Source organism: Capsicum annuum, chromosome 3, assembly GCF_002878395.1.
Source record: "Capsicum annuum cultivar UCD-10X-F1 chromosome 3, UCD10Xv1.1, whole genome shotgun sequence".
Taxonomy (NCBI): Eukaryota; Viridiplantae; Streptophyta; class Magnoliopsida; order Solanales; family Solanaceae; genus Capsicum; species Capsicum annuum.
The window spans coordinates 185,756,411-185,768,730 of record NC_061113.1 but is presented as its reverse complement, the minus strand read 5'-3'; the positions used below and the strand labels follow the sequence as shown (position 1 = coordinate 185,768,730).

General features: G+C 37.6%; 1 protein-coding gene and 1 pseudogene across 1 annotated transcript in view; one reads left to right on the top strand and one right to left on the bottom strand.

The window, feature by feature from the left end:
• Nucleotides 1–1,230: 1,230 nt before the first annotated feature.
• On the bottom strand, nucleotides 1,231–7,161 carry LOC107865140 (annotated as a pseudogene).
• LOC107863377 (B3 domain-containing protein Os02g0598200) overlaps nucleotides 5,380–12,320 on the top strand; it is a gene marked incomplete in the record, with an annotated part of 16,209 nt that continues 9,268 nt past the window's right edge. Inside the window, 4 exon segments of the mRNA XM_047408512.1 lie at nucleotides 5,380–5,564; nucleotides 5,930–6,001; nucleotides 6,091–6,129; nucleotides 8,449–8,631. Of these exon segments, the coding sequence (XP_047264468.1) occupies nucleotides 8,497–8,631 (135 nt within the window).

Below are 12,320 nucleotides of genomic sequence, written 5' to 3'. Positions count from 1 at the left end.
TAATTTTCTTAACTACGTCTTGCCCATGAGGCAAGAGTTGCATATATATTAATAATCTAATCAGTGCAATTAAAGAATAAACTTTTGCCTCTTGGGTAAAAGTTTTCAATTTCAACAGTTTTCTAAACTGTCTTGCCCATGAGGCAAGAGTTGCATATATGTTAATAATCTAATCAGTGCAATTAAAGAATAAATTGCTGCCTCTTGGGCAAATGTTTTCAATTTCAACTATTTTCTAAGTCTTGCCCATGAGGCAAGATTTGCGTATATGTTAATAATCTAATCAGTGCAATTAAAGAATAAACATTTGCCTCTTGAGCAAAAGTTTTCAATTTCAACAGTATAGCATTTGTACCTGTTCTCATCGTCCCTCTTTATGTTTGTGTACGTGCCTGGGTTATTTACTTTCATAATGTGAATATATGATGGCAACCTATTGTATTTCTCTTTCGCGGTTCCTCTTATCACTGTATAGGCATGCTGTATTGCTCGCCATCCTTTATTATAGGATATGATTATTCCATATTTCCTTTTCATTTCATCAACCATGAAGTTTAGTCTGATTACATTACTAGAGTCATGCATAAACTCTAGTATGTAGTCATATATGACCTTTGATGTTGCATTTCTGTGGTCGGACGTTATGAAATCAACCGAGCAACTGTGAGCCTTTTCATATGTAGTAACCTGAAAGAGCAAAGAATCTTTAATCTTTGAGGCATGAAACCGCCACATGCGGTTGTCATCCAAACATCACAGTGAATATCTTGTTGTACTTAATTTGATAACCTTAAATTGGATGTTGTTTGTAATTGCAATATTTGACATACACGTCATCATACTTTATTTACAATATGCAAATTAAGTGCAAACTGCATAAAGCTATAAAAAAACTCACACTTGTTTATATACCTTTAAAGTAGAAGTTTGAGTGAGTATCTTCTTTCAAGGTTACAATCAAAAGACAATATACAAGAAGGAACTTCACTCAACACATCAACATCTATCAAACTTAGCACTATGAAACACTATATACTCTTTCTTATTCACACTAGAGTACAACATCAAGAAACTGAATGACGCCTTCTCTTCTGAAAGAGTAATCGACTTCTGAGTTAGCTTTCCCCCTATAGGCTTAAAATCTCTTATTCAAAATAGTGCATTGAGCTTGCTTAATTTCTTGGTAAATGAATTGAACAACTTATTGGTAGGATGTGACTTTACTAGCTCCTATTTCATGGAGACGTGATCTTTTTCTAAATCTGTAAGCCTTATTCTCATTCTTGCAACCTCGAGCTTCAGTTCTCTATTTTCTCTCTTGACTGATGCGTAGTTATCTTTAGGAGATATACATCCGCTTCCCGCTCCACTGCCTGAACGCTGAGGGAACTAATTATTAATTCCAAAGAACTGATTATGCCCTCCGTTCATTACATTTCTCAGTCTGATTTGTTCAAAGTATAACACTTGGACTGCCATTTGCACATGCAAATGTTCATTTTGAGCTACGTGATTGCAAGCTTCTTGTGATAGTTTCTGGTAGTTAATAGTTTTACAGAGTCTATAACATTCAGAGTCCTTAATGTTGGGATGAACCTGCCATGAAAATGTCATGCATGGTGTTAAAAATATATTAAACCTCTTCTATGAGAGTTGTAATTGTTTTGAACAAGCGAATGGGAACACGCTGAAGAGATTGAGTAGCTTACCTTGAGGAAAATATCTACAGCTCAATATAATCCATCATAAACTAGATATGCATAGTCTGGAAGTAACTCTGCCAGTGCTATATACTTCGATGGTGTTAGGTTTAGATCTAGTGCAACTTATGCCAGATAATTGTCCAATAATTTTGACACCTTAACGATAGAGCTATGTTTGGGAGATCCAGGACTATCAAAGTCGTAAACCATTTCACTTTCATCTTCTAGTGGATTATCCTCTTCATCATCCTCATCCAAATTCAAGAAAAATGAAAAGATCCTCAAGATAGAATCTATGTCATAGAGAGAGCTATGATTGTTTCTATGTGGATTTATAGGTATGAGAATATCTTCAAGAATTGCCTAATCTAGCTACAGACCAATCCGCCTCTCTAGATCAGACTTGCAGGAAGTCGATGCTGCTATTGTAGATTTTAACAAACTTGAAAAAAATCCATTGGCACTGCGCTTGTCCTGGATTGTGTTAGTAGTAAGCCAGCTATTGTTTCGACAATGATCCTTTGTCTTTTCTGCAAATCCAAATCCAAGAAACTTTCTTTAACCAACTGAGGGTCCTTGATGAACAAACCCTGAAGAGAATTTTGGGCATAATTTATCAAAATTCTATTGATAATGTCTTGTTTAAGACCTTTTGTTTTTACTGCCAACAGAACTCTCTAAGAGAAATCCAGATTTAGCACTGTGATTGATTTTTCCCACCAGTCTGATCTGATGGTGTCTCAGAATCAACGCACTGAACAGGTTTGGGTAGAAAATTATACTCTAGCTTTGACAACCAGATGTTAGCTGCTCTTTATAGGCATTGTTTGCGATTGCGTTTATTAACCGGCTAACAAGATTGACTTCTTCAGATACCGGTAGTAATGTTTCACAGCGATGAAGAATAGATATCGAGTTGGATATGTTTGGAAATACCGCATCCTTAAGGAATACCTTAGTACGAATTTCCAGGTTTTTCTTGGAGGTATATTTGTCATTTCCATGAACCTGGTTGCATATCTGAGTAACACCACATTTGATATAGTAATCTCAATGTTCACTCCATAACAGAACTTTGCAGCAAGTTCAAATGCATCAGATCCGCCAGGAAGACCAATAAGATTGATTCTTGAAACCTTTGTATCCTTTGCCTCTAGCAACAACTTTCTAATTCTTCCACTTCGCAAAACCAGAGAGAACTGCAAATAATGACAAATTAGCAATCACATTAGAAATGTATCCAAAGTATTCTTCTTTCATTTTTCTTAATTTTAACACGAAACACATAACTTAAGTTCTGTATTTCTATTTTTGTATCTGTCTATTGACTTTTTTTTCTCCCTAACACAGCTGTATTGATATTGGTAGCCTACTTATAATGGCTAAAACATCAATCTTTTGCAAGGTACTTTAGACTAGCCATTTCTTTACACAACTTCTGTTTTTCCATAAACTTGAGCATTGCAATGATGATGAAAGGTGGTAGATTAAATTACACGAGAGGAAGAAAGATTGCACACTTCATTTTTGTATCTTGTGAAGAGCAAAACTGGTTGATCCAACTTCTATAGTAAGATCACTCGAAAAATCAGATATTTCCCTGCAATAGAATATATAGTCAATGATCAAAAGTTGGAAACTTACATTTTTTTAAAAAAATTTAGCCTAAGGTTCCATGCACGTACAACTTATATCTCAAGAATACAATGCTGGATGTATGGAGTCTTAAAGCTATCCAAATTTAAACGATGAAATCTTAACTCTTCGGAGAGCATAAGTCAGCCTAATTTTTTGCTTATACATATGACCGTAATCCAGGACAAAAAATAGCATAAAAACACAATCTTGAACGGATAAAAATGTTGAAACAAAGTTAACAATACTCTCTGTCTGTGTTGTTTTTGGATTCAATCTAGCAAAGTGCCAGACATTTTCTGGAATCTTTAAAATGTGGTATGGAGTAATCTAACAGCTAATTGTAAAACTCATTTGTACTAACTAGAGGGCCCTCACAAGATACACATGTTGGAAAATAGAAAAATAATTATTGATGTCTACACTATTCACACCACATCTTGAACAAGAAAGTTGAACACATTGTACTTTAGAGGTTTAAAAGGTCAGTTATTTGATTTGTCATTTCCAATTATTACAACCTTAGAAACTGCTCGTCTATAGTTATTATCTAGAGTATATGATATTAACTTTATGAACTGATAGAAACTCTACAATCTTAGGTTTTAAGGTAAGTTCCATCACAATCAGTTTGCAAAGCTAAAAGTATTGCCATTTTCACTTACCCAGCACTTGAATGTGGTCTGTCATCAGTGGAGAAGTCGGGACTTTCACTAAGGGAGTTCCGAATATAAATAGGTGAACACACGAAAGAAATTAAGGGGTTCAGTATCTACTATATATACATAAAAATATATTTTTTCCCTTATATATATATAGCGTAATTCTTTCATGAAGGCCCTTGTGATATACGACCCTGGCTCCTCCCGTCTTTTATAAATACATTTATTATTCAAATAATTTGGTGGTTGTAGTTCTCTTCTAGTGCCAAATCCTACTATCATTAGAGAGTTTAAACCCATTGCCTGTTGCTCTATGTTATACAAGCTAATAGCTAAGGTGCTCTCTCTTAGAATCAACAAGTTAGTGCTTCTTTAATCTATAAAACATAGGTTGGATTCATCCGAATTGGAAAACACAGTCTTTCCCTCCAAGACCAAATCCTCGCAACTACTCAAACACAATTATAATCGCAATAACAAAGTCCCCACAACCTGTTCGACACAATTTCTCATCATCTTCTAATGCTAATTATACCACTAGTTTGAAATACTTAGAACTAATTTCTTGTACTACCTTGACCTTATACGTTTGGTCTTCCCAAAATATGTTGCGATCAATACAACTCCCATATTAACGGCCTTTCCCTCCAAGACCAACCCCCCACAACTACTCAAACACAATTACAACCGCAATAACAAACTCCCCACAACCTGTTCGACAAAATTCCTCAATAGTAAATATGTTACTACAACAACAACGTATCCCAAGTTCAGCTTACGTTCACCTCCCCAAAAATCAAATTACTATGCTAATTATATAACGAGCTAAAATTACTGCAATGCATCAATAAAATTACCACAATGAATTTTGATGATGAATTTCATACCCGAAGAACCCTTACAGCTAAAGTCGATTCTGTAAATGTTTGAAAGTCGATTCTGGAATTCGGAAGAAAGAGAGGAAGAAAGAGATTTAACGGTTTGGGAAACTTAGCCTTGGCTTTAGGGAGCCATCGCATGGGTTGATTCTGGAATTTGGACTAAAAAGAGGAAGAAAGAGATTGAACAAGAAATATTTTGGAGGAGAGTATTTTCGTCTAAAAATATGACTTAACAACAAAGTTATTTTATTTGGGGCTAAAATTTGAAAGTCACTCTAATTTGGATCTGTTTTTGAGAATAACCCAACAAACTACAAAGTAATTACTACTAATAAAGAGGATTATAAGGTTGGCCAAGCTCATAATGACAAAAGTGTGTCGTTTTCTTGTGTCACGTGAAGAGGGGAAGCGCACAACTTTAAAACAGATTGAAAACAGTACAAGCACAAGCAGGAGCACTTTAACTTTAACTTTGGGATTCTAGGTAGGTAAGGACATTTTTGTCCCTCTTTAGTTTCACTTCTATGTGTTCTCTTATTAAATAAATTACCCATTCTGTTTTAGATATATTAATTTTAGTTGCAAATAAAGCTAGGGCTTGAATGCTAACTAATTTAGGCATGTCCATGTCCGTGCCGCTCGAGTAGCAGTTGTTAACAGGAGGATGCATTGTCAATTATAGGGTAATTTAGATATTTTAAGTAGGTGTTTGGCCATGTTCATTGTGACAAATGAAATTTGGAAATTGGAGTTGTGTTTGGTATAAGTTACGGTTGTTTTTATTTTTTAATTTTTTGTGAGTAATTTGGAGTGAAAACACCTTTTTGTTGTTTTTGGAATTTTTGAAAAAAGTGAAAATAGAATTTTCGAGAATTTCATGACCAAACGTGTTTTCCGTAGTCCAACCCCGGAAAAAAAAACGTGAATTTTCATGGCCAAACGCCTCCCAAAGATTTTCAGTACTTCTTCACTCCACATCTTATTACCAAATATCAATGTGATGTGGCAAATCTCGAGGTTGTAAGTTGTGGATTCTTAGTCAACGCAGGTAAAACTTATTTCCATATGTTGGTGAAAGGAAAACTCTTAAGAGTATTTGAGATAATGATCCTAAATTAAAGTGAGTTAAATTATCTTCTTTGGGCTTGTATTGATGTGAATTGAACCCCTGATTATTATGTAGATTGAGTTGTTAATTCTTGTTGGCAGGCGTTGAAGTTAGCATTGCTAGAAAGGAATAACCTTGAGGTGAGTTAAGACTTGTCTTTACTAAAGTTATTTTTTCTCAAGAAATTCATGCCGAGTAGATGTTTGATGAAATTTCTTTCTATGATAATATGAGCTTAGTTAGAGCGAGTGAGCTCACAGTATCCGTGATTGTTTGATCTAAGCTTTACATGACGTCAATTTATGAAAGAAGGTACTCTTTTAAGGTTTTAAAGCCACGTTTTCATGTCAAATTTGAAGTTTCATTATACTTGGTATGATGTGTAAAGATTTGATTTTCATGCTCTATGATGTGCTTTAAGTGTCATAACTATGTTAAAGTTATAAGCCTGAAGATTTAAAACTAAACTTTAATAAAATGGTAACTGTACTAAAGGTTATGAGTAACCACATAAAGGGTTACTCCGTCACTGATTTTACCATAATGAGGCATAACACGAAGGGTAACTGGATAAAGGGTTATGAGTAACTGTACGAAGAGTTACTAATTTTTTCATAATGAAACATAACATGAATCGTAATCATATAAAGGGTTACGGCAACCACACAAAGAGTTGCTAATTTTGCCAGGAGGCACAACATGAATGGTGACCGTATAAAGGATTACGAGTAACCGTACAAACGGTTGCTAATATTGCCATAACGAGGCACAAAAGATTTGGTGGGTTGTATAAAGGGCTACAATTAACCTTATAAAGGGCTACTAATCGCCTCAACTGGGCATAACTAAGAAAAGTTTAGTTGACTAGAACTATCTAAATTCTAAAAACTGAAGAAGAAAATGTATTTAACTAAGAAATATTTGGAGGTGATTGCTTAAAAGTGATGCAATTAACATGATGAGTTTTTGGGAATGGTTCCTTTAGAGTTTATGCTATCTCATACATGTTTATTCAAACCTCGTTTTAACTTTAGTGGGAGGGTTTGGAGACTCACAGAGTACGGTGGATTGTACCAGCGTTCTCTTCTGGGAACTACGCTGGTCTGCGGTACAACATAGGGGCCAGTTTTGCAGACGAGCACCGTATATGCTAGAGATCCCTTGCTTCCCATGCGTGCTTTTGGTAGCTTCACTTCTTTCTTTTACCTCGGGTCCGTGATCCAGAGTAACGGTGAGATTGACGAGGATGTCTCGCACCGTATCGGGGCGGGATGGATGAAGTGGAAACTTGCATCGGGGGTGCTGTGTGATAAGAAGGTGCCGCCCAAGCTTAAAGGTAAATTCTATAGGGTGGTAGTCCGTCCGGCCTTGCTGTATGGAGCGGAGTGTTGGCCAGTTAAGAACTCCCACACCCAAAGAATGAAGGTGGCAGAAATGCGGATGTTGCGCTGGATGTGTGGACTGACCCGAAGGGATAGAGCTCGGAATGAGACTATCCGGGAGAAGGTTGGGGTGACTTCAGTGGAGTGTAAGATGCGGGAAGCACGATTGAGATGGTTCGGACACGTGAAGAGGAGGGGCATGGATGCCCCGGTCCGTAGGTGTGAGAGGCTAGCGTTGGATGGTTTTAGACGGGGTAGGGGTAGACCGAAGAAGTACTGGGGTGAGGTGATTAGGCGGGACATGGAACAGTTACAGCTTACCGAGGACATGACCCTAGATAGGAAGGTCTGGAAGACGCGAATTACGGCAGAGGATTAGGGCCTGTTCGGGTCGCTAATGTAGGGAGGTAATTGGTGGGGGTGTATTCCTGGTATGATTCCGTATTCAATGTTCTGTTCCGTGTTCCGTGTTCTATGTTTGTTACGAATCTGTGTGCTTTCCTCTGCTTTATATTCCTGCATTCCTGCTTTACTCTGTTTTATATTCCTTATGGCTGCAGTATCTATGTTATGTCATCTGCTTCTGTGCTGTACTATGTGTTTGTTTGATATCTCGTAACTTGAGCCGGGGGTCTTTCGGAAACAGCCTTTCTACTTCATCAGAGGTAGAGGTATGGACTGCGTACATCTTACCCCCCCCCAGACCCCACAAAGTGGGAATACACTGGGTTTGTTGTTGAGTTGTTGAGTTGTATTATGCATTTATATGACAATGATAAGAAGATGCATAAACACATTTATATTGACAAACTTGACAAGTACACACGCACGTAAACCTGCAGTGAATTTGGATCATATGAGCTCACATGGACTGTTGAACTGATATCCAAATCTGGGATCTGTAAGTCCCTTTGGGACCCATAATGCTGAATCTTTATCCATTGCTTCAAAGATTTTTCATCAGTCTCATTTAGTGGCCTCTGAAAAAATTTGTGGCATCCCGATGTGCCTCCTCCTCCCTTCCAGTGGATCATCTCCAACCAATATTTACATGAATTTTGTATTTGCTCTATGTAGGGGGAAGAAATTTGTGGGAAGACCACATACTTTGTCCGGAGAAGAAAGATGGTTCATCCGCACAATGAAGCATGTGACATGTGCACCCGCACGTGCATGTTGATACATGGACATAGAGATCCCTCACCAATTGTTAGTTCTTTCTTCAAAGTCATGATCGACAAGCGCTTCTCCAAAGTTCTGGTATAATATGATCTTACACTTGTTTTTTCTTCTGTTATGTTTTGTGTTTAAGGCCTCCTAAAGAAAGCATTTGTTTTAATAACAATATTTGCTTAAGTTGTTCTTGTATTTTTCAAATATACGTGTTACATCCAATAGCTTGTATTTTGGAGGATAATTTGGAGCAACTTTCTTTCTTTTCATAGTTCTAGGCTTGCCTCGTTTCTTTTTAGCATATTTAATTAGTACACTATCACACCTATGGAGCTATCTACTTAGAATACTATGTCGGACATGGCCAAAACATCTCAGACGACTTTCTCTCATTATATCTTTTAGTTTGTCGGATGTACAATAACAACATACCCTGTGTATTCCCAGAAAGTAGGGTCCGGGGAGGGTAAAATGTATGCAGTCCGTACCACTACCTCAGATGAAGTAGAGAGATTGTTTCCGATAGACCCTCCCTCCCCTGTCCTGGCTCAGGACAGATAACAATATTACAAACCAAAAACATAAAAATAAACAACAAAATGGGATAACACACCTCCAGATAAGAAAAGAAACAAGACACCGACAAACTAATACTATAAACTATCTATTCAAAATCACAAACACCATGAGAACATTACGAACAAGAAACTACAAGCATAAATACAAACAAAACACTCCTCCCTACTATTACGGATGCGCTCCTACCTTCTAACCCTCTACACTAATTCGCATCCTCCTCACCTTCCTATCAAGGGTCATGTATAATTGCACACTCGTTTTAACATATGCAGCTCTCATATAATATTACTGCTCTTACAACTGTTATATGTAACCTCCTTCAATTTGTTACGTAACTTCCTATTGCGTTGCACTCCAATAACGCTCCTCTATTTAAACCATCCTATGACTTTTTTTTTTTTTTGAGAAATGTAACAGTTAGTCTCTATTAATATCCACAGGTTACTACATTTGAATATGTAGTTCCCATCGAAAGTGTTGTAGTTACATAGGTCCTATCTTTCTAAATTTACAACCAGTTAATTGCTGCATTGATTGCGTCTGTTTGTTCTTTCACTGTCTGTTCACACCAAAAGTAATACAGAGCTAGATAATTTGAATTAAACTGCTGCATGTTGCTCTGCTTCCCTTCAAAACATCTCTGGTTTCTTTCCAGTCTCACCGACCACCAAATACTACCTGGGACAATCGTCCATCTCTCTTCCTTCTTTGCTGCATTGCCATCACTGTTCCAACACTTTAGGACCCCTTTAATACTGTTTGGTTTCACCCATTTGATCTTCCTCATATTGATGAACATCTGCAATAACTGATCAGTCCACTTTCAATGCAAAAAACAATGGTTTATTGTCTCTGCTTGCTCTTCACCTAGAAAACATCTAGAGTACAGTTGAAAACCTTTTTTGTGCAGGTTTTTGTGGTTGAACACTGCTTCTTTGGCTAATAACCAGGAAACTCAGTTTACCTTATAAGGTACTTTGGTTTTCCAGATCATTCTCCATGGCCATCCTGATTCCTGCACACCTGTTACATTCAAATCTCTATAGGCTGTGTTTACTATGAAGTTCCCTTTTCCCTCTAATTTCCATACCAGACTCTCTGCTTCTTCATTTAGGTTGTTGATATGTGTAATAGTCCCCATAAAATCTGCAAATCTTGTCATTCCCAATCATTTAAATTTCTCCTAAACTGAAGATTCCATCCATGTCCAGTCCACAGCTCAGCTAAAGTTACTTGCTGGAGTTGGCATAGCTTGAAGAAATCAGGGAAAGACCGGCTCAGAGATGTCTGGCCACACCATCTATCCTTCCAAAAGGATATCTTACTACCTTTCCTCACTTTGAAATCAGACCTACTCAATACTAGGTCCCATAAGTTTCTAATGGATCTCCATACAGTAGAACCATATGGTGTAGTAATATTCTAATTCTTGGTCATCTACTTATCTTCCAGACCATGCTCTGCAGTAATCACTTCCTTCCACTTATCAAAGATTGTTGGCTCTACTCCGTAAAAAAGTCACACTGTTAGATAATCCCCGATAATTTGTGGTGGAGTATGGGGAATAATGGAATGTTCTCTGTTAAGCTCTTTTTTGAGTAACTTTGGTTAGAGAAGTGGATTTATTTCCTTGTAATGCAATATGGACACCAAAGGTACCAAGGAAGGTATAATTTTTTTTCTTTCTAAAAAAAAATGGTACCAAGGAAGGTGTAATTTTTCACTTGACTAGCTATTAGAGGGGTGATCTTGATGCTGAAAAATCTTAGAAAGCGGAAATTGTTTGCGTTAGCTAGTGTTACATGTGCAAGGAGGAGGGTGAGCATGGGGATCACCTTCTTCTTCATTGTTGATACAATACTAAGTGTGTATCAAGAGATTCCAACCAACACAAGAACAACAACATGAACAACAAAGTGCTAGTGAATCGAAAATGGCCACACACGGCTTCACCAGGCTTGCAACACTTGTTTGAGCTAGAAAAGTGAGTTTAACAACAAGAACAACAAAGACAATATTGCTAGTGAATCGAAAGAGCCCCACACGGCTTCACTAGACTTTTATATTCAACAACACAATGTTAACAAGATTTACAAAGAAAGAGATAGAAACTTGACACACAATATTCATTAATCTAAGAACCCTAACAAGATAAAGGACCCTAAGACTAATAAATATCAATGTCAAGTTCTTACTTGGACCAAGAGGAACTCAAAGAACCCCAAGAACCTAGTTTCTAGCCAAGATACAACACTAGTATCACTCTACTAGTGATAATTCGGTTTTGGCCTCTCCAAATGAGAAAGAGAAGTCAAAAATTTACAAGTCTTTTGTTTCTTGAATAATAGGAATGAACTAAAGAAAAACTAGCCCTATTACATGGCTTATATAGTCACTTAGAAAGGAGGGACAAAGACCAAAATACCCTTGACATTTAAGTGGGTGGGTTTGGGGTGTCTTGGTGGGCCTCTTCACATTTTATTAAATATAGACACTTAGATGGGCTCACAAGGGCCTCACACATGGCCAAGAATGTGAACAAGGCTTGGAGTCATTGCAACTCACGTGCTTGGCTTCGTGTGAAAGGTCTCGAGCTAGGAATTCCCATATCATCCTCTCCATCTTGAAGGGAATTTGTCCTTAAATTCGGATCATTGCCATCCTTCACTGTTTCCACTCGAGATAGATCACACATGTTGAAAGTGTTATGCACTTGATATTTCAGGGGTAGATCAATCTTGTAGGCATTGTCGTTGATCCTTTCTAATACTCGGAACGGGCCATCATCCCGTGGCATCAACTTAGCATTCCTTTGAGACGGTAATCTATCCTTCCTTAGGTGCACCCACACCCAATCTCTTGGTTCAAGAATGAGCTTTCTTCTTCCTTTGTTGGCTCGCCTCGCAACTTCTTGATTTTTCTTCTCCAACCGCAACCTCACCTTCTCATGTAGCTTCTTCATGGCCTCGACCCGTTTGCTTCCATCTAAGCTTATCACAAGATCACTTGGCAAAGGGGTTAAATCCAAAGGGGTGAGGGGGTTGATGCCGTATACACACTCAAAGGGTGTCATCCCCGTGCTCGAGTGTATAACACGATTATAAGCAAACTCAATCAACGGTAAGTGTTCCTCCCAAGAAGTCATTTTTCATTTAACCATGGACCGTAGCATAGACCCTAAGGTCCTATTTACTACT